Raw genomic sequence first — 23,536 nt, 5'->3', positions numbered from 1 at the left:
ATTCCCCCCATGGCACCGAAGAAGGGAAAAAACAGCAGACGCCGGGCTTCTCAGCGGCTCCTAGTGGAGACTTACGCCGACAGGTACCTCCACTAGGTTTCGTTTTAACCCTAGAGATCCTGCAGCCGAAAATAGACCTGGAAAGAAATCCTCCTGTCCCTGGACAGGAAACAGGAAAGAACTGAAGGTGGAAGGCATGGGACCAATTTAAAGATCTGGGAAGTTCCTGTTTCCTGTCCGGAAGGAGGAGGATCTCTCACAGGTGCTGTCATGGGGCGTAATGGAAAATTTGATTTCCATTTTTTTTATTTTTGTGTGATTTTGTTGTCAGCACATTCAACTATGTAAAGAACAAAGTATTTCAGAAGAATATTTAATTAACTCAGATCTAGGATGTGTTATTTTTGTGTTCCCTTTATTTTTTTGAGCAGTGTATGAGAGCACTACATCCCCTGAAGATTCCTGTTGGGAGAAAACTTCTTAATGATACCTGGTCAATCAAGGAAAGGGGAGGATATGGGGTACAGAGGGGCTATGGTCCATCATATGTGCACCTAGCAGCATTTACAGATCGATAACAAGACATGCAACACTGAGGCCTGCACTACTGCTTCCATAGATCCCTGTATAAATATTCAGTGACTGAACTCCGGGTATAAAATTCACAATGTGTTTGCTGGAACAATTGGCATTTGTAGTGTTCTTATATTAATGGCTATATAAAAGCCGTGCTCAGTGCACTGTAATACCTGTATAACCGGTACTAACCTTCTACGTGAACACAGTGTACAAATAACATAAAAATGCTTCTGAGCAATGAAGCACACATAGGCAGGCACAGCGCACAAGCTAGGCACACTGACCAGTGTCTGTACAAGGTTACTGCATGCTAAGGTTACTCAGCTGCATTAAGACCTGTAAGTATCAGGGCTCATGCATGGGCAACATCCGTGCGGCGTCCAGGACGGATGGAGACCCATTCAACTTGAATGGGTCCGTGATCCTTCCACACCGTAAAAAAATAGAACACGTTTGATTTTTTTGCAGTGTGTAGGCATGGACAGAAACACCACGGAAGCACTCCGTAGTGCTTCCATGGGATTTCGATCCGTGCTTCCGTTCCTCACCGCCTGGATTGCGGACCCATTCAAGTGAACGTATGCGGGCCACAATACGGCCACAGCCGGGCAACGGCCGTGTGCATGAGCCCTCAGTTTCAGACAGAATTTTGGCACATTTTTATTAGTAAAAATATAAATAACAGGGTTTTTGTACTCAATTGTAAAATCCTTTTCTAGATACATTCTTTGGGGGACATAGAAGGCTGTGGGTATAGCAACACCAAAGTGTTAGGTCCTCCTACCACCTACACCCCTCCTGCAGACACTGAGCTAATCCATTTCCAATAGGAGTAGCCAGGAGAAGACAACCGAAGGTAAATAGCAGAACCTTGGAAAAACTGTAGATGGGTCAGAACCATGGAACCAGCAAAAAAAATAAGAAAGAGAGAGGAGCTGTGCGTGAATGTAGCGAGAAGAGGATTTCACAGGCAAGTACAAAAAAGTCCCGTTTTCTCACTTGTGTCAAACCGTGGGATATTCCAAAGCAGTCCCAAGGGGGTGAGGGGATGAAGGGGTGAAAGGGTGGGGGGTGAGGGGATGAAGGGGTGGGGGGTGAGGGGCAAAAACAAAAAAAAAAAAAAAAACAACAGCACAACCAGTAAAACTGAGGGAAACTAAGCAACTGGGATGTATCTATAGATGTCAAAGGAGGCATACTGTAAATAAAAAAAGGATGGACAGTGGACTGATGGACTCACAGAGCAGAGGTATCAACAGTATCCCAGAAAGGATAAGACCAGGGTGAACCTTGCTATACTGACCAGAAGGTCATCTAAATGGTGGGAACAACGATGGGCCTGGACCGAGCATGGAACGAAAGGAGATGTCTTCTGTGTCCCCCAATGACACGAGCGATATATTTATGCAGGTAGGTCACTCTGTTTATGGAGGTGCAATTAAGGAGACCAATCACACATTCAGTTACCTTGATCTGATAACTCGGGGACTTATGTTTTTCACGGTTAACACCCACATGTGAACGCTTGTGTCCGCCTACCATATACTGGTACAGCTGTTCTGGAACATTCAAGTCAGACATGCCAATCAAATTGCTTCCATGCTGCAACAGAAGAAATTAAGACAATAAAATAGTATTGACCACAGTTAAACATAGGCAGTGCCCTATTAGGGTCACATACGGCGGTATTATAGCCTCACAACTGCCGCATACCTACTGACTCAGATTTCATATAAAAGGTATGCAGAGTTTTTGGTTTTCCTTTTCTGTACATCAGAAAACAGAATATGGAGTTATTCTGAAGCTATGATGGAGCTCCTAGGTAAAGTGTGACCACACAATATGCCGTATATGGCATACCATACAGAAGCACAGCGTCCTTAAAGCTCCATATAGCCACTTGGACTATGGGGGAGATTTATCATTTCCTGAAAAGCAGCATTAAAAAGCCTCTAGTGCGACTTTCAATAAATTGTCGCATCTCCCTTTTTTCGCCATCCTCGCCACTTTCTAAAAGAGGGTGGGGAAGGGGGCGTGGGCCAGTTGCAGTGACAAATGTATCTTCATTTATGCCAGTTTTCTTGAGTAAATGAAACCAGAAATCTACGGCATGTCGTAGATTTCTGGATAGGTGCACAGACTGCGGGAGGATGCACCTAATTTATGATGAGGCTTGCACCTGGTCATAAATTAGGCGCATCCTCCGCTAGGCAACTTCTAAACCGAAATTTTTTGAAGCCAAATTAAATTTAGTCACCAATTTGAAATACTTATATAATTGTTATGAATAAAAAGGCTTACTGTGTGCAGCGCCACATTTACTGTGTGCAGCCCTCTGTTTTCTGGTTCCTTTTCTTCTGCTTCTAGTAGCTGCTAATCAACTTCTAAGTTAAAGGGGTTTACCACTATTTTGATATTGGTGGCCTATCCCAATATCATATTTGGCAGGGACCAATTCATCTTTAGGTCACCCACCTGCTCCCACTGAAATAGTCATTGGGAGCAGTGATGCAGTAACCAGCTCCATCCACTGTGCAATGGACAGAGCTGTGTAGTTCTGGAGCTACTGCAATCCTGAACAGCTGATCGGAGGAGGTGTGGAATGATGGGCCCATACTGATCTGAGAGGCCAACGATCAGCAACCTCCGGCACTCCAGGTGTTCTGAAACTACAACTCCCAGAGTGCTCTATTCACTTTTATGGGAGTTAGATGAACAGCCGAGCATGTTTGCTGGGAGTTGTAGTTTCACAACAGCTGGACTGCCAAAGGTTGCTGATCCCTGTGATGATAGGCCATCGGTATCAAAATACAACCTTTTTGTGATTAGGAACATGTGGTGTCTTAACAGTGTTTTTTAATTATTATTATTATTTTTATTTTATTTTTCTGGGCTGCCAAAATAATTTTGTGATGCTTTTCATGTGAAACATGGATTTTATTAATGTTTTTTTTAGAGATTTTTTTTCTATTTGGGGAAAACTGGAAATTTTTGTTATAAAAAAGTTGTTTTTTTTTTCAAATGGCTCCTAATTCTTTATTAACTCAAATTGACACCAAATTGTCTCTCTATATTGTGCTGCTAGTTATGTATATTTTCACATGAAATAGGAAGTACAGCCACAGTTTCAGTTTGGTATGGGCAACTAATTTCTTATTTGTATTTAATTTTTTTTAAACTTTTTTTTAACTCACAATGTCATTAAAAAGACTCACTCTATCCAATCAGTGCTGCTATTTTCATACTATGCAGGTACACAGCCCAACTGGTTACCACCCCTCTGTACCCTTACTGCAGACTGCTAGCAATTCAGTCACAACTTCTAGTAGAAATAATAAAAGCCATAGGAATAGATGTTGCAACTGACAAGACTCAATTCTTGTTTGATGCAAGGGAGCATTTCACACGACCGTATGTATTTTGTGGTTCCCCAAACGCAAAGCAAAAAAAAACAAAAAAAACACAGATGTTGTCCGTATGTCCATTTTTTGTCGACCCATTGTAACAATGCCTATTATTCCCTGCAAGACCATAGGATATGTTCTAGCTTTCTAGCTGCGGTGCGGAACAGACATACGGATGCTGTCTGCATTTTTTGTGGCTATTGAAATGAATGATTTATACGGTTGTGTGAATAGGGCCTCACCTGTATAAAACAAGTGACCCTAATAGGAAAAGTCACTGCTGTTGGATGTAAACCGCGGCCGGGTAACTGCATTACAGAGCAGAGTTGCAGGTCATCTTTGCTAATTCATATATGATAGTGCTTTCCATACTACAACTATGAGAAATTTTAAAAGTTGTGCATTAGCAGCTTACCCCTAGACAGACCATACCCAACGCCAGACCAGCTGCCAAGGAATAGGACTCGCGATCTGTGCAGTACTCCATTTCAGGTCCTGGGGGGCGACCTAAGGAATTTTATTTGTATATCAATTTTATAAAGAGTAACATCAGAAGTACAAGGTATGTTAAAGACATTTTAATAAAAGGACTCCATTATACACAGTGCAGTCTGCAGGCAGCATGTTACAGAGCAGGAAGAGCTGAGCAGACCAATATATAGGTTTGTGGGAAAATCATTAACTTATATTTCATTAATTTAAATTAATCTCTTTCCACAATATTACATATCAATGTGTACAGCATCTCCTGTTCTACAACATGCTGCCTTCAGCACTGACATCATGTCCAACGTGATAACTCCCCTTTAACGTATCTACAGTTGTGCTCATAAGTTTACATACTCTTGCAGAATTTATGATTTCTTAACCATTGTTCAGAGAATATGAATGATAACACAAAAACTTTTCTTTTACTCATGGTTAGTGGTCGGCTGAAGCCATTTATTGTCAAACAACTGTGTTTACTCTTTTTAAATCATAATCACAACACAAACTACCCAAATGACCCTGATCAAAAGTTTACATACCTCAGTTCTTAATACCGTGTATTGCTCCCTTTAACATCATTGACAGCTTCAAGTCTTATGTGGTAGTTGTGGATGAGGCTCTTTATCTTCTCAGATGGTAAAGTTGCCCATTCTTCCTGGCAAAAAGCCTCTAGTTCCCCTAAATTCTTGGGCTGTCTTGCATGAACTGCACGTTTGAGGTCTCCCCAGAGTGGCTCAAAGATATTGAGGTCTGGAGACTGAGATGGCCACTCCAGAACCTTCACTTTATTTTCCTGTAGCCAATGACAGTTCGACTTGGCCTTGTGTTTTGGATCATTGTCATGTTGGAATGTCCAAGTAGGTCCCATGCACAGCTTCTGGGATAATGAGTTTTCCTCCAGTACTTGTTGATACATTACTGCATTCATATTGCAATCAATTCTGACTAAATTTCATGTGCCTTTGTAGCTTACACATCCCCCAAAACATCAGCGATCCACCACCATGTTTCACACTACGAATGGTGTACCTTTCATCATAGGCCTTGTTGACTCCTCTCCAAATGTAGCGTTTATGGTTGTCTCCAAACAGTTCAATTTTAGTCTCATCACTCCAAATGACTTTGTGCCAGAAGGTTTGAGGCTCGTCTCTGTGCTGTTTGGCATATTGTAAGCGGGATACTTTTGTTGCATTTGCGTAGTAATGGCTTTCTTCTGGAAACTCGACCATGCAGCCCATCTTTCTTCAAGTGCCTCCTTATTGTGCATCTTGAAACAGCCACACCACATTCTTTGAGAGAATCCTGTATTTCACCTGAAGTCATTTGTGGGTTTTTCCTTGCATCCTGAACGATTTTTCTGGTAGTTGTGGCTGAAAGTTTAGTTGGTATACCTGACTGTGGTTTGGATTCAACACAACCTCTACTCTTCCACTTCTTAATTAGAGTTTGAACACTGATTGGCATTCTCAAGTCCTTTGATATTTTGCTATATCCCTTTCCTGTTTTATAGAGTACAACTACCTTTTCCCGCAGATCCTTTTGCTTTCCCCATGACTTAGAATCCAAACAATGCAGCACTGGATGAAAGATGCAAGGGTCTGTCAGGAGTCAAGAAAGTCATTGACCTTTTATACACACCCGCTAATTACAAGCAAACAGATCACAGGTGAAGATGGCTAACTTTAATAGCCATTGTAACCCTCTTGTGTCAAGTTGTGTGCATGTTATCAAGCCAAATCACCAGGGTATGTAAACTTTTGATCAGGGTCATTTGGGTAGTTTGTGTTGTGATTATGATTTAAAAAGAGTAAACACAGTTGTTTGACAATAAATGGCTTCAGCCGACCATTAACCATGAGTGAAAGAAACGTTTTTGTGTCATCATTCATATTCTCTGAAAAATGGTTAAAGAGGACCTTTCACCTGTATAAACTATGTGAACTAAGTATGCTGCCATGGAGATCGGCGCCCGGGGATCTCACTGCACTTACTATTATCCCCGGGCGCCGCTCCGTTCTCCAGTTATAGGCTCCGGTACCTTTGCTCACTAAGTTATAGTAGGCGGTGTCTTCCCTTGTCCTGTGGGCGTCTCCTTCTCCTAGGCTGCAGCGCTGGCCAATCGCAGCGCACAGCTCACAGCCTGGGAGGTTTTTTTCTCCCAGGCTGTGAGCTGTGCGCTGCGATTGGCCAGAGCTGCAGCCTAGGAGAAGGAGACACCCACAGGACAAGGGAAGACACCGCCTACTATAACTTAAGGAGCAAAGGTACCGGAGGGCATAACGGGAGAACGGAGCGGCGCCCGGGGATAATAGTAAGTGCAGTGAGATCCCCGGGCGCCGATCTCCATGGCAGCATACTTAGTTCACATAGTTTTTACAAGTGAAAGGTCCTCTTTAAGAAATCATACATTTTGCAAGGGTATGTAAACTTATGAGCACAACTGTATATATGGTAGCCATAGATAGGTTTTAATCTTCAGAATGTTATTCACAATAATATCAACAATCTAATCGTTTGACTTTGTTTTTATACAAATTTCAAGACAGCTGTCAATGCAGTCAAACAATATTCTTGCTAAATATATATTTTTAATGCACCTTTTGGTCTATGTATTTGTAAGACTGGTTGTGTGATGATATAACAGTCCTGCTTATGTGGCTCTACGGGTTTTGTAATGACTGCATATTCTGCCAATCAATATCCTTTACATTGTACATAGTTTACATAAAACTTACAATTCATGATTAGAAAAAAAACATTTGTGCAGATTTATTAATCATATAGATGGCTGTCTATACCTGTAGCAGATTTATCACAGGGGCTTCGGGATGGACACTTTTCACTGAATCTACACCACTACTGTTGGCTTAGGCTACTTTCACACTAGCGTTCGGGGCTCCGCTTGTGAGCTCCGTTTGAAGGCTCTCACAAGCGGCCCCGAACGGATCCGTCCAGCCCTAATGCATTCTGAGTGGAGGCGGATCCGCTCAGAATGCATCAGTCTGGCTCCGTTTGTCCTCCGCTCCACTCAGCAGGCGGATACCTGAACGCAGCTTGCAGCGTTCGGGTGTCCGCCTGGCCGTGCGGAGGCAAACGGATCCGTCCAGACTTACAATGTAAGTCAATGGGGACGGATCCGTTTGAAGTTGACACAATATGGCTCAATTTTCAAACGGATCCGTCCCCCATTGACTTTCAATGTAAAGTCAAAACGGATCCGTTTGCATTATCATGGTAATGCAAACGGATCCGTTCTGAACGGATCTAAGCGTTTGCACAGACGGATCCGCTCCTATAATGCAGATACCAGACGGACCCGCTCTGAACGCAAGTGTGAAAGTAGCCTCACTTTGAGACAGAATTTTACGGCAGAATTGTGGTGCAATTTTAGCACAAGAGTCGCATCTTAGGCCCTGCGCTTTTCCACTAAGCCCTACCCCTTAAAAAAATTGCAGAAACCCCAGTTGCACCAACAGATTCTAGACACTGACACAATAGTAAATCTAGGCCACTTTGTACTGGCCATTCGTGCAATGAATCATATGCCTTGGCCGACAAGCGACAGCAAAAATCCAATGTGGCAGATAAAAACTTTGTCCAATTATGACTTGCTCCTTGGGGTCTGCCCATAATGTACAGTATAGATGAGGCCATACAATCGGTAACTCCACAGGAGCCAGCAGTCACAGAATACCACCCCTAAAACATAGCCTTTATTATATACCATTAAAAATAATTTAAAAATAACCCAAATAATGAATTCAAGAAAAAAGTAAAAAAACAAAGAAAAAATATAATATAAATGAGTCAATACTCTGGGCCAAATATAATTTACTATGGGTTCTGACCCTAAAGCTGGCCCTATATCCATCATGCCCTGCCTACAAACTGAATGGCTGCCCCAATAGGGGCGATCCCGTATCAGGAACCCCCTGAGCGCCCTAAGATGGCCCTGAATAGGGGATAGAGCTACAAGCTAATATATGCTTTAGATAAGTAGCACAATATATTGAAAAAGAAAACAAAACATACAAAAAAAAATAAAGTAAATAAGAATCCAGGTTTTTATATCACTGTAAACCGAATCTGATTACAGATAGATGGAAAATTTATACTATAAATTGATGTTAGTTTATCACGTCATCGTCCCGACGCGTTTCACCCATATTATAGTTGGGCTCATAAGAGGACACGTTAGGTAAATACCTAACCAGGATCAGATCAAGACTTAGATCTGAAAACACATTGAACAAACCATAAGGAGTTTCCAGTTTAGATAACAGGATCGGATATACCTTTTTTTTTTTTAAAAGGAGATTTTTGTATAATTTACCAGTAAAATCTCTTTCTCGCTCTTCATTGGGGGACACAGGAACCATGGGTATAGCTATGTCCTCTAGGAGGCGTTGACACTAGTAAAAGCTGTTAGCTCCTCCCCTGGCAGCTATACCCCCTACAGCCTGGAGAGAGAGAGCTTCAGTTTGTGTACAAGCAGTAGGTGAAGCAAGCCAACCAAGAAAACACGTGGAACACCAACTATGTCAAAAGACCCAACGGGGTTCTAACCAGCAACTGCCACACTGTGGCCGAACAACAATACTGGGTGGGTGCTGTGTCCCCCAATGAAGAGCGAGAAAGAGATTTTACTGGTAAGTTATACAAAAATCTCCTTTTCTCGCCCATATTCATTGGGGGACACAGGAACCGTGGGACGTTCAAAGGGCAGTCCACGGGGAGGGAAAAACCACAGACCCATGGTAGCAAGCGTCCCTGCTGGTATCTAAGAAATTGCCGCCTGCAAGACCATGCGGGCAAAGCAGCGGCCGCCGATGCATAACAATGCAACTGGAAAAATTTTGTGAATGTGTGTAAGGAGGACCGGTAGCCGCGTTACACAACTGCGCAGCCGAAGCGCGATGCCTCAGAGCCCAAGAAGCATCCACCGCATAGTGGAGCGAGCCGCGGGTGCGGAATGGTACAGCATTTGCAGACCGAATCCATCGCGCAATTGCCACCTTGGAGGCCGCCAATCCTTTGCATGGAACCTCCGGATGACAAAAAAGGGGTTCCGTATGCCAGAAGGGACTGGAGGCTGCCAATAATGATCAGAGCCCTGACGTCAATGACGTAACTCCCTTCCCTAGTGAGTGAAGGAGAGGGACAGTGAAGGAAGGACAATTTCTACATTGATGTGGAAGACAGAGACCACCTTCGGGAGAAAAAAAGGAATGGGCCTGAGAACCACCTTATCCTTGTGAAGACCCAGGAAGGGTGCTCTGCAAGAGAGCACCCCCAACTCGAACACCCGTCTGATGGATGTGAGAGCCGCAAGAAAAAACTACCTTCTAGGACAGGAGCCGGAGAGATATCTCCCCAAGGGCTCAAGGGAGAAGACTGGAATGCTGAGAGAACTATATTCAGATCCCAAGGCAGTAAAGGATGGTACGGAGAAACCGTATGTGCCACTCCCTGAAGGAAAGTTTCCATGAGCACCAGGGGAACCAGAGGATGCTGAAAGCTGCCCCAGGATAGAAGCGCCAACACCCGACCCATCAAGAAAACTAAGGGCTAAATGAAGGTCCAACCCTGAAGAAAGTATAGGACCGTGGAGAGAGAAAAAAAACGGAGTGAGGGAATGTCCCGGCTTTCACAGAACAGGCTTCCCGACCTGAATCATAGTGCGGATGACGTCCGCCGAAAAAACTTCCTCCACCTCAGGATGACTGTTTAAATAGCCACGCCGTCAACCAAAACCCTGAATGCCGATGCAAGACCGGATCCTGAAAGAAGGTCGTCTCTGAGTGGCAGTGACATCTCCTAGAAGGAGAACGAGATCAGTGTACCACGCGTGACGGGGCTAATCCTGAGTGACTAGGATTTGTCGGAATGCCCTCCATGTGATCCTCCGTAGAACCCTGGGTAGGAGAGAAGAAACACGTAAGGAGGGAGAACTCCCGCCAAGGAGATGTCAGGGCATCCATGTCGTATGTTTCCGGAACTCCTGCTCGGGAGAGAAGGTGGGGAGCTTTTGTGTAGATACCGTTACCACACCCAGACCAATGGAAGGAGTCCCCATAGAAGGAGGGATGTGGAGGGCACCACAGCCCACCAGTCGGGACCAGAGCGTATCTGGAATGGAAGGCCACCAAAAGAATACCCCGTGCAGATGCAGATGAGGGAAGGTAGTAATATAGGCACTACCAAGGCATGCGGGGTGTCTATGAATCATGATCCAGAGGAGGAAAGTGACAGGGGAAGAATAGGCCAGGTCCAAGCTCATTTCCCATCTGAGACTGGCGCTATACAGAAGTAGCCAAGGATTTCAGTTGTAGAAGAGTCCATCACCTGATAAAAAAACTGAACAGAACCCAAGTATGTAGTGGTACGCAATACCGCTCCCACAGTAGTAGCCAGTGCTTGCCCAGTCAGCGCAAAAAACTGAGAGGAGGCCTGAGACTATCCGTAGAAGTCACGTACCATACTGCCCCAGTTTAAGTAGAGCAACCTTAAATACCCAACTTGGACGGCACTGAACAGGAGCAACCGCCAAGCTGGCGCCAGGGTAGGGCCCCTACCTGAGGGGATGTCCCACTGCAGCGACCACAAACTCGAGCATTAGCGAAATGCTGAACCGGTGGAGGAGAACACGCTGTAGCTGCTACCAGAGTGCCAGCATAACCACTTTCCCAGAGAAGGAGGAGTGGTGGATAGAGAATACAGTCAGTGAAGCACTTGACTCGCTGGAACGTACTCACCATATATGTGCAATGGTGTACGCACTACTACTGATGCGGACAATATCATGACCGACTGAAACAATGAAGACCCATGGAGATGGGAGTCTCTAGGACACAAATGATGCTAGTAAACCCCCTGAGAAGGCAGAGGAGTTATAATCATGGCCAAAACCAGCACCAAAAGAACACAATGAGAATAGCCACCGTATCCACTGGCGGCACTCATATAGCACTAGAGTAAGAGTACCGGGCACCGTCGAGTACCGACTGTTGAATTGCCGTATCTGAAGATATTCAGTTATTTTGTGAAAGGGGGTAAGGCAGGCAGAAGGAACAGTGATGTGCAACACTTCGCCTACGGGAGGCCCGTATCCAATGGTGGTGCAATTACCCTACCTATGGAAGGTGGAATGCGTACTTTAGCCAGTGGTAGGGAATATACCCCACCTAAGAAGGGGGGTTAATGCCCACTGCGAGAACTAGTGCATATGGAGAGTCATGTATCCTGTGGGAGTGCAATCAGCAGCTAAGTAAGGGGGTAATGCATACAGCACACCTTGTAACCAGTGATAATGTCATCCCGCCACCTGTGGAAGGAGCTAATGAATACGACAGGTACTGAACCCAGTGGAGATGCAATTCCACCACCTACAGAAGGGGGAATGTATACATCCGGCACTGAAATCAGTGTTTTTGCACTTAGTCCACCTATGACAGGCTACAATGTATCCCAAAGTAGTGCAATTACTCCGCCTAAGGAAGGGGGTAATGCCTACGACAAGTGCTGCTGGCCACCGTAGACGCAATCTTAGGAGATTGCTTTGGATTCATGTCAGGGTCTGAATCAGTGATTTCCCCCCCCCCCCCCGGACGGACCCGCTCCTGTGAGAGGGTGCGCCTGAGCGTGACCCGGGGAGGAAGGGAGGTGTGGAGATATTCGAGGAGAAGATGACCTGCTGTGGTCCACTAGCGCGCAGGTCTGTCCCTCAGAATCTCGCCCCTGGCAGATGCGGACTGCGTAGGTGGGGGCTTAGCAACCAAACTACTCAGGGGGTGGAATGAAAATAGAGGTCCTGTATAAAATTGCGCCGTCTGAGAATCATCAACCAAACGACCCAGGAGGGTGGATTGGGAACAGAGGTCCCGTATAAAATTGCGCCGGCGGAGAATTATCAACCAAACGACCCCAGAGTATGGATTGGGAAGTTCCAGTTGTCTCCCACTGGAATTGCGCAGATGGGGAATTATCAACCAAACGACCCAGGAGGGAGGACTGGGAATGTCAGAGGTCCCTTATTGAATACGCTGGTGGAGAATTATCAACCAAACGACCCCGGAGGGTGGATTGAGAATTCCAGAGGTTCTCCACTGTATGGCGCAGGTGGAGAATTATCAACCAAACGACCCGGAGGGTGGGTTTGGAATACTTCAGTTGTCCTCCACGTGATTTACGAAGGTGGAGAATTATCAACCAAACGACCCAGGAGGGTGGATTGGGAATTCCAGAGGTTCTCCGCTGTATTGAGCAGGTGGAGAATTATCAACCAAACGACCCCGGAGGACGGATTGGGATCCTGCAGTGGTCCTTCACTGGATTGCGCAGGTGGAGAATCATCAACCAAAACGGCCCCGGAGGGCACATTGGGAACTATGCGAGGTCCGCCTTTACCAGAGTTAGGACACGGCCCCAGTGTGGGACCACACAGACCGGGTGGCCCTGCGGCTGAGGGGGACCCGTATGGACGCACATTTCCTTTATTATTATTATATATATATATATATATATATATATATATATATATATATATATATATTTTTTTTTTTTTTTTAAACTAGGAAGACGTCCTCAATGACAAGAGGCAGGAAGGGGTTAAATCCTCCACTCATGTACAGTGTACTTAGGGGAAGAACCCCGGATAATCAGGTGCCGGCCCAAGAATGGTGGGTGGTCATGAAGGGTTAAGGCAGTCTCAAGACCGACTCAGCAGGTGACTGGGGGAGGGGGAGAAGGGCGGGAAGAATTTGTGCCATAGTGCCACCCCCCCCACAAGCTGCACCGGCCGTGTCACAGATCGGCCGGACTGACTGGGGAGTTCACTCCGCTTGATAGCGCGGGTCGGACAGAGAAAAGTGCGGGCCTGAACACCGATGTGGTGCACGGCCGATCGCGATGCAGTTAACCCCTTCCGGAGCGGCGCGCGGGCTTCCGCTCCAAGAGGTGTAAATGTGGGAGGTGTCGGGGAGCGGGAGTCTCCTCCGCATGTGTGACCGAGCGCCTCGGACCAGCGGTGCGCTCGGTCCCCGTATGCCCTGCTGGCCGCCATATTTTGAGCGGGGTGGCAAAAATCACGGCCGGCTCACCAAGCGGTGCCGGCCGAACGCAGGGCGGTTAACCCCCTCCGGAGCGACGCGCCCGGCGTCTGCTCCCAAAGGGGTGGAGAAGGGTAGATGCCTCAGGGAGCTGCGCTCCGCTCCCTGCATGTGAATACAGACCCAGCGGACATTAACCCCCTATGTCCTCTGAGGAGGAGGTCCTCAAAACATCAACCAAACTGCCTGTGCCAGAGGGGAATACTTTAGGTGTGCTGGAAGGGCTGCAGGTGCTGGGCTATGCCGAAGCCCTGTCTGTTCGCAGACTATTGCCACCACGAGGGAGGGGGAGACCAACCCAGAGGGTTAAACATACTCACCTAGTCCCGTGTACTCACCTCTCTTCTCTTTCCTGCCGCCATCTTCACCCCTCCTCTGGTCCAGCAGGGTCACCCCTTCAGCTACTGGCACCGTAGTGGCAGGACGCTGGAAAAGGGGGGTGACCCCTTGGCTGGCGGGATGCAGGGGAGCGAGGCTGCCCTGGTCCACCTTGTCTTCTGTGGGGGAGGCAGCAGTGCGGGTGACCGGCACTGGCGCAACTCGACCCTGGGAGAACAGGGAGGCTAGGCATCCACTGTTTCCCATCTGAAAAAGAAGGAAAAAAAACTAAAATAAAAAATCTTCAGGAGCTTCCCAGCAGAGCAGGGAGGTCTTGCCTCCTATTGACACTAGAAAAAACTGAAGCTCTCTCTCCAGGCTGGAGGGGGTATAGCTGCCGTGGGAGAGGCTAACAGCTTTTACTAGTGTCAACGCCTCCTAGAGGACATAGCTATACACACGGTTCCTGTGTCCCCCAATGAATATGGGAGAGAAATTGATATATCAAATGTCCATAACAGCTCGTTAGTATGGTGCAGTCTCCCTATGAAGGGGAGAACTGCTAAAACTAAACCTATCGTCCACTTGAGTGTCAGCTAGATAAAGACAGATGATGCTGTCGTGTAGGAGCCCAGTACCCCGATATATCAATAAAAAGATGGACAGCAGTAGACGTATATCACAGCCACCTATAAAATAATGTAGAGAGAACCATCAGCCATTAATTAATAACGCCCCCCCCAGTGTGTGGTAATAATCATCAATTAAGATACCTATATAGGAGGAAAAGCCCTGTAAATAGTAATGTAGGGGAGAGTTGATGGACAACAGCCAGTCATTTACTTGTATCTCAGCAAAGAACAGATGACATTTTGCTGCAGAAGCCCAGTACAAGGATACACAGCAATAGATGTGTGACACAACCACCTAAAAGATATGCAAAACATGTAGAGAGCCTAAGTTCAGATTCAGTATCAGCTCCAATATATGGCCATGGTTGCCATTTAAAGTAGCTGTATGTGGTAGTCCTGGATCAAGATGGCAGAGGGTCTCCTGGCGTCTGTGGTGTAGAGCGCAACCTAGCTAGAGCAGACGCGCTCTTATGTCACATAGGCCGGCAGGAGAAATAAGAGCGTGTCCACACTAGCTAGGTTGCGCTCTACACCACGGACGCCAAGAGACCCTCTACCATCTTGATGCAGGACTACCACATAATGGTGCCTAATCCACATACAGCTACTTTAAATGCCAACTATAATATGGGTGAAACGCGTCGGGACGATGATGTGATAAACCAACACGGTGTCTTTTTGTTATAGTATACATTTTCCATCTATCTGTAATCAGGATCGGTTTACAGGAGTGATATAAAAAACGAGATTTTTGTATAACTTACCAGTAAAATCTCTTTCTCGCTCTTTCCTTGGGGGACACAGAAGACCTTGGGTATAGCTCATCTCCATAGGAGGCGTGACACTAAGTGAAGACTGTTAAGCCCCTCCTCCACAGCTATACCCTCAGCCTGGAGAGAGAGACTGCCAGTTGCGTGTCCAAGCAGTGAGAAAAGGCAAAGTCCAACAAGGAACCAACAAGCCAACTACCCAACGGGTAACACAAACTCGGAAACCGTGTAGAGAAAAACAACGAATGGGTGGGTGCTGTGTCCCCCAAGGAAAGAGCGAGAAAGAGATTTTACTGGTAAGTTATACAAAAATCTCGTTTTCTCGCCCAGTTTCCTTGGGGGACACAGAAGACCTTGGGACGTTCAAAAGCAGTCCAAAAGGGGAGGGACCACAGCTCCAAGGCGAAGCACCCGAAGGCATCAAGGAACCGCCGCCTGCAGACCCAGGCGGACCAAGGCAGCATACGCCAAAGCCAGAGTATGCACCCTGTAGAACTCTGTAAAGCGTGCAAGGAAGACCAGTGGCCGCCTTGCTCAAATGCATGGCCGAAGCCCAATGCCTCCGGCCCAGGAGGCACCGACCGCTCTGGTGAACTGAACGGTGACAGCAAAGGCAGAATCCTGCCCTCGGTGCGGTAACCTCAGCAATAGCCAATCTGATAAAGCGGAGGAAAACCACCCTGGAGTCCGTCAACTCTAAGCGCGGACCTCCAGGAAACCCAAGAGACCGAACGTCGACAAGAGTCGGAGATCTCCAAGTAAAACCGGCAAGGCCCAAACAACGTCCAAATCGGTGAAGTGTTGAAGCGAAAGGCAAACACCACCTTCAGAAGGAAGGAACGGGATGTAGAACAGCCCTGTCCTGGGAAAAGACAGAAGGCTCAGAACAAAAAGGGGCCATTCAGGCACCCGTCAGAGACACGACTGATACGGAAACACAACCGTACAGGACAGGCGGGGTAGAGAGAACTTCTGTAACGGCTCCAAGGACAAGATTGGAGCGCCGAGAACTCAGTATGTAGTTCCCAGGGCGGTACCGAAGGACAGTACAGAGGAACCAAAGAGCCATTTCGAGTAAGAAGGTCTTGACAGGCCCAGAGGGCCGGGGAACGCTGGAAGAGGAAGAACAGCGCTGACACTTGACACCTCAAGTAAAAGAATCCCAGTCCCAGGTCCAGGCCGGACTGGAAAAAGACAGAACCATGGGGAGAGAAAGTCAGAGTGGGGAATGCACAGCTTCCCACAGAACCCCAGATAAAAAAAAACATAAGTCTTACGACAGATCCTGGACGAAATACAGCCAGGAGCGGACAGTAGCGAACCCGCTGGAGTCGCCTGGCAAGCGGGTGAAAAACCAATGTGACCAGGCGCAGATCAGTAACACGGGCAGAAGTCGACAAAACTGGTCCCGTCGGCCCCCGAGCAACGTTGTCCCGTATCCACCCGAGTGGGGGAGCAGAAGGACAGACGGAAAGGAACCAAAGGGTCCGCCCAGCATCCGCCAGATGCCAGGACAAGACAGGCTAAAGTCCATGCTGATGTAGCCATGTTCTACAGTCCCGGTGTAGGAGATCAAAGGACAATCTGGACCGGAAGGTAGTCCCCCCAAGTTACAGAGAAGGTAAGTCTACAGCAGGACCATTGTCTTAGAATGGACCACGCAATCTGCACTCAGCGGGAGGACAGAACGCGGTAGACTCGGTAAATAGGCACAGCTAATACAGCCAGTGTGAACAAGGGAGACAGTACGAGGGCCAAAAGGAACACCGGAACCATCCACATGAACAACCATGCTCTCCCCAGAGGGGAGGACAGTGAAGGAACAGCCTCTGAAGTCTGGCGGGACAGAAGCCACATCGGAGAGATCTGTACCGAGCGGGAACCAAACAGAGCCGGCGAGATAAGGTAGTCGAGACAGAGGCCGGCATAACACCCTCCAACCGAACGGAGGAGTGGGCAACAGGGAAGCCATAGGACAGCTCAAAAGCAGAACCCTGCTACACTGTGAGATGCCCGGTTCACCGCCTCGCAGAAGGCGAATACCCTGAAGAACCCAAGGTGGAGGTCCTCCGGACCTGGGTAATCGAGCACCCAAGAGAATTTGGGTGACCTTCCCGAGAAAAGCGGCCCGCACCTGGTAGCAGATCAGACTGAAGCGTAGAGGCGCCGAGGAAGGACTCATACCACACTTCATCCGAAGAGGAGGAAATTGCAGCAGGCAAGGGAACCGCAGTCCTGCCAGAGCCAACGAAGAATTCGAGGGGCGCTCCAGACAACAGCACTCTCGACCATGTGATCACTAGCGCAGGGAAGCAATACCGCGGAAGGACGAATGGGCACGCATCTAGGAACCACGAACACTCCCTGGGATGAAGGGCCAACTAAATGAATGAGTACCACCCAGCTCCGTGCAGCAGAGAGCAAGTAGAGCCCGTCCGGGTCAGGTGGACAGAATGAACTCCTTAGAGATGAGTGCAAGGTTTGCGGCAAGCATCATATCCCAAGAAAACAAAAGTATGCCGCAGGAAGCAGATGAGGCATACGTACGAGCAGCCCGTAAGCAGTGAGAAGGCCAACCCACCTACAGGAGGAGAAGGCATACACGGCCCAAACAACGCACAAGAACGTCCGCTCACTGCAAAAAGGTTAATTCAGTGAAAAAGGGGGCTCGTCACAGAGTGCCACAGCATGTACGGAATTGCAAAGTGCAACCTGAAAGGGAGTTATGCACAAGCCTAGTATAGCATGCGATGGAACGCAAGCAGTCCGCCCCGAAAGGGGGGAAATTGTATCTGGCAAACTGCAGTCGGCAAGAGTGCAAAGGCCGGTCCCAAAAGGGAGTGATGCCTAAAGCCGTACCTACTTCAGAGAAGCAGGACATACCCTATAATCCAGCAGGAACGCAGGAGGTCCACCTAGTGAAAGGGGAACATGCACAGGGTTATCCTAGCATTAAGTGAGTGTGCAATAATCACCCAACACTGACTTAGCGAGAGTGCAACCACTCTGCCAATGAAGGGGGACATGTACAAGTCCAGCACAGCCATACAAGGACAGCCGTGAATCTCATGAGCGTGCCAAATTCTACCCATGGAATGAGGGGTGGTCACGCACAAGGCCAGCACCGTATCCAATGGGAGTGCAAGCGTTCCACCCATGTTAGAGGGCCATGCTCATGGCCAGCAAGGTATCCGGTGAGAGTGTAGCATGCCGCCCAGAAAAAAGGGGGGGTAATGCACATGGCCAGCATCTCATCCAGGGAGAGTGCGTGCACCCGCCATGTATGGGAGTCATACACATGGCCAGCATCGTACTGGTGAGAGACAAACACAGTCAGTGAGAATGTGTGTATGTCACCTGAGGAAGGAAGGCATGCCCATGGCAGGCAGCGAATCCAGCGTACACCGCCCACGGAAGAGGGGTCATGCATATGGCCGACAGCGGATCCAGCGAGAGTGCAAGCACCCCGCCATGTATGGGGTACATGCACATGGCCAGCAACGTACCTGCGAGAAAACAACCACAGACGGAGGGATGTATGTATGCTGCCTGAGTCATGCCTATGGCCGGCAGCGAAACCAGTGAGAGTGCAGCATAGCAACATAGTACATCATAGCACATCAGAGAGAGTGCAGCGTTTCGCCTATGGAAGGGGGTCGTGCACATAGCCAGTACCGTATCCGGTGAGAGTGCAGAATTCCGCCTAAAAAGGGGGGTCATGCACATGATCGGCAACAGATCCAGTGAGAGTGTAGCGTTCCGCCTAAGAAGGGGGTCACGCACATGGCCGGCAGTGAAAAACAGTGAGAGTGCAGCGTTCCGCCTAGAGAAGGGGGTCACGCACATGGCCGACAGCGAATCCAGTGAGCGCGCTGCGTTCCGCCCATGGAAGGGGGTCACGCACATGGCCGGCAGTGAAAACAGTGAGAGTGCAGCGTTCCGCCTAGAGAAGGGGGTCACGCACATGGCCGGCAGCAAATCCATAGAGAGTGCAGCATTCCGCCTATGGAAGATGGTCATGCACATGGCCAGCACCGTATCCGGTGAAGGTGCAGTATTCCGCCTAAAAGGGGGTCATGCACATGGCCAGCCGGCAGCCAGGGAGAGTGCAGTATCCCGCCTAGGAGGGGGGGGATGCACATGGCAGGCACCATAACTGGAGAGATGATGAATGCTGCCTACGGAAGGGGCGCATGCACTTGGCCAGCTCCGTATCCTGGAAGAGGGCAGGAAAACCGCCTAAAAGGGGAAATGCTCTAGCACCGACGCAGGTTGGGAGCGCAACACTATGCCGCCTGTGGAAAGAGGGCATGCAGAAAAGCAGCACTACTGATGAGGCTGCAGCGTCCTGCGCAGTCCAATAGAAATCTGTTATTTCTTTTTTTTTTTTTATATTTTTCATTGAAAACACAGCCTCTCTGAGGCTAAAGGGGGGCCACCTATAGGGGCACAGATAGTCAGGAAAAGGGGAGCCAGCCATACAGGCCCATTGGGAGCCGGCCTGTACCCAAAGGGTTAACATGGATCCGGCCTGGAGGGCGGCGCTGCGATCCCCTGGGGGCGGAGGAACCTCCCGGCGGGAAGAATTCGCGCCTGGAGAAGTTCCCGCCCCCTCCACCAGAGGCCGGAATTTTGCGGCCTAGTAGGCCGTGAAGCCGGGGTCTAAATTTGCGGCGCCCGGTATGTACCGCCGGGACCTGAGGCGGAGTAGCGCATCAAACCGGCCGCGGGTGCCCACCCCGCAGGCTGGTCGGATTTGCGGCCCAGCAGGCCGCGAAGCCTGGGCCAAAGATTGTGGAGCCCCACCGACCGGCACCGACGGTCGGCCGGGGCCTGCTGGGCATAGAAGTCAAGCCCAAAGCCGGCCGCGGAAGCCCACCCCGCCGGCCGGAAGAGTCAGGGGCTCGGAATGGCGGCTGCCGGCCGCGGGAGTCCACCCGGCCGCCGGAAAAGTCAGGGACCCGGAATGGCGGCCTAGCAGGCCACGGAGCCTGGGCTAAGATTTATGCGGCGCCCGGCCGCACCGGAATACCAATGTCGGCCGGAGGCGAGGCCTTACTCCACAGCCGTCAGGAGCCTCAGGCCTTGAGCAACACTCCGGTAGGAGATGGGACCCAGAGACCTGGTGCCTGTGCTGATAGAGAAATAAACTATGTTGCCGCTTCTGTAGCTGGCTGTGGAGACAGCCACTGGCTGCATGTCTATGGGAGCCAGGCAGGGGGGGGGGGGGAGATTGCCGTGTTCACCCTCGGTCCGTTCCAGCAGGGTCGCCCCTTCAGCTACTGGCACCGTAGTGGCAGGACGCTGGAAGAGGGACTTGGCGTGCGGGCGACCCTTGCGCTGGCGGGATGTAGGGGAGCTGGGCTGCCCTGATCCACCTTGCCTTCTGTGGGGGAGGCAGCAGTGCGGGTGACCGGCACTGGCGCAGCTCAACCCCGGGAGAACAGAGAGGTCTAGTGCGTCTCTGTTATCCCTGATGATCTGGAACAAAAAAAAAAAGAAAAAAAAGTAAAAAACTAAAATTGAAACAAGGAGAAACCAGCCCTGCAGAGCAGGGAGTGTCTTGCCTCCTTGGACACTAAGCAAAAAACTGGCAGTCTCTCTCTCCAGGCTGAGGGTATAGCTGTGGAGGAGGGGCTTAACAGTTTTCACTTAGTGTCACGCCTCCTATGGAGATGAGCTATACCCAAGGTCTTCTGTGTCCCCCAAGGAAACTGGGCGAGAAACCTGGATTCTTATTTACTTTGTTTTGTGTGTATGTTTTCTTTTCTTTTTCAATATATTGTGCTACTCATCACTGTAGTGACAATTTTTTTGGTCGGCATATATTAGCTGGTAGCTCTATCCCCTATTTAGGGCCATCCTAGGCCGCTCAGGAGGTTCCTGATACGGGATCACCCCTATCGGGGCAGCCATTTCGTTTGTAGGCAGGCAATGATAGTTATAGGGCCAGCTCTAGGGTCAGAATCAGAACCCAAAGTAAAATATATTTGGCCCATACCCGCCTACCCGTGTCCCTAAGTGCAGAGTATTGACTCATTTATATTATATTTTTTCTTAGTTTTTTTCACTTTTTTCTTGAATTGGTTATTTATTTTTATTTTTTATGGTATATAATAAAGGCTATGTTTTAGGGGTGGTAGTCTGTGACTGCTGATATTTCCATATACCACCTGTCGTAATATTATACCCACAGACAGATCCTTGTCTGAACTGTAAATTCCTTCCACAGGAACCATAAACCTCAAGCCTTATGCACACGACCATATACGTTTTGCAGACCATAAACCGCGGATCTGCAAAACACGGATGCGACCCCCACTATTGTAAAAGTCCTTTTCTTGTCTGCAAAATGGACAATAATAGGGCATGTTATATCTTCTTTGTAGGAACGGACATACAGATCGTGTGCATGATGCCTAACAGTGTGTACCTAGTACAGCGTGCCTAGGATGTTGGCATACATACATGCATTCCATATTTCTGGGTTCTGTGCTTTGATTTCTGAAGTTAATTGATTAGTATAATAAATACAAGCTTACATCCTATTTCCTACCTATTTCAGCCAGTAAAACTTCTGCAATATGCCGGTGTGCGGTTCCCTGGTACACCATACCAATGCCAATCACTGCAGCCACCTGCACATTGTGGGGTACGTCCAGCTCAGTGGATGTCGGAGGTAAGAGAGCTGGGATGTGAATGCTAAGAAGTCGTGTAATGGAGATGTCCATTGTACTAAGTTTGGCTGCTGAAACCCCAAGCAGCAGTCCAATGCTGGTCATCTCATGACCCTGTTTGAAAAGAGAAGAATCATTCATGAGCAACAGTTACCAGAAGCCAATCTAGCATATGCCGCATACAAATAGACATTTCAGTAGCACAACAATTGATAAAATGTGCAAACTCATTAATACTTGTGTGTTAGGATATTACCAATTTTAATCAATGACCCAAGTACTTGGTGAGCAAATAGAATTACTGCAATTTATCATACACACAAAGAAAAAAGACTCTTAAATACTCTAGTGCAGGCATGGCCAACCTGCATCTCTCCAGCTGTTGTAAAACTACAACTCCCACCCTGCCCTGCTGTAGGTAGTCTGGGCATGCTGGGATTTGTAGTTTTGCAGCAGCTGGAGAGTGTGTGTTTAGGTTGAACGCCTATATGGCAGCCACTGAATATCCCTGCACTTTGAGTCCCTGTGAGAAAAGTGTATTACAATTGTTCAGGTATTGTTTGCTCATTTAAATGCCATAGAAACCTCTAATTTACTTCTCTCCATATCAAATGTGGTTTCTATGGGGGGGTTTTTTTCAGATTTTTTTCCCCCTATAGAAAATGGATGAATGTCAAAACGTATGAAAAAGCCAAAAGCTTCAACATGCTGTGTTTTAAAGAACACTAGAGACCCAAAAAATGCCACAAAAACGATTGTGCATCTTGAGTTTCATATTTCCCAGACTTTTCCCTCATCTGAACCTGCCATTTTTACTGTGAAAAACCCGAAAATGGACAAGAACTCTATGGGAAACCTATGTGTGAACATACATTTAGCAATTTACTCGGCGATGTGCCCAGAAAAACACACCTTTTTCACCCCTCTGGCCCTCCCTCGTTTCCTATTATTACCTCCTCCTCCCACTCACAAATCTCCCGCCTGTGCCACTCCGCACTTGCACACTGCCGTGCCCATTATGGGCAGAGGAACAGGGAGTTGCACTGCGTATGCGCCAGTCCGTACCTCAAAATCCAGTCGGCAGAAGAAACCAGCCAAAGCAGAGGGCTGTAGTGAAGCCAAAGAAGGGACGGGGTGGCGCATGCACAGTGCAACTCCCTGTTCCTCTGCCCATAATGGGCACAGCAGCGCGCAGGTGCAGGGCAAGTGGGAAGTGGCGCAGGCAGGAGATTTGCGAGGGAGAGGAGGTAATAATAGAAAACGAGGGCGGGACAGAGGGGTGAAAGAGGTGTGGTTTTCTGAGCACTTGCTGCAGTAATGCCGCCCCTGGGCACTTGCCGAACCTCATTAGCATAAGTTTTAAAAGTCTTTTTTGGAAGATCTCGGCAAGGGATAGCACAAATAAAGGTAACATTGTAATGTGGGCAAAGGAGTCTATAACCTGATCTGAGCGGTCTAAAATGCTAACATTAGGTGACAGACTCTCTTTTAATGCATATTAATAAAATTGAGCACAATTAAAGGATGTGGGATACTGTCCCTTTTTGGGTCTCTGCACTA

At 48.2% G+C, this 23,536-nt stretch overlaps 1 protein-coding gene across 2 annotated transcripts in view; it reads right to left on the bottom strand.

Moving 5' to 3' along the window:
* The window catches only part of ANAPC1 (anaphase promoting complex subunit 1), a 205,101-nt gene that overhangs the window by 84,321 nt on the left and 97,244 nt on the right, over positions 1–23,536 (bottom strand). For both annotated transcript variants that reach the window (XR_005778465.1, XM_040429462.1), the window contains exons 28-30: positions 21,856–22,090; positions 4,399–4,490; positions 2,047–2,181 (exon numbers count right to left, since the gene is read on the bottom strand). Coding sequence is in view for 1 of the 2 variants with exons in the window: in XM_040429462.1 (XP_040285396.1) it covers positions 2,047–2,181; positions 4,399–4,490; positions 21,856–22,090 (462 nt within the window). In the remaining variant the exon portion in view is untranslated. The remainder of the gene's footprint in view (positions 1–2,046; positions 2,182–4,398; positions 4,491–21,855; positions 22,091–23,536) is intronic.

Source organism: Bufo bufo, chromosome 4, assembly GCF_905171765.1.
Source record: "Bufo bufo chromosome 4, aBufBuf1.1, whole genome shotgun sequence".
NCBI classification, from domain to species: domain Eukaryota; kingdom Metazoa; phylum Chordata; class Amphibia; order Anura; family Bufonidae; genus Bufo; species Bufo bufo.
The sequence above is the reverse complement of the archived record's forward strand: the minus strand, read 5'-3'. Positions and strand labels throughout refer to the sequence as shown.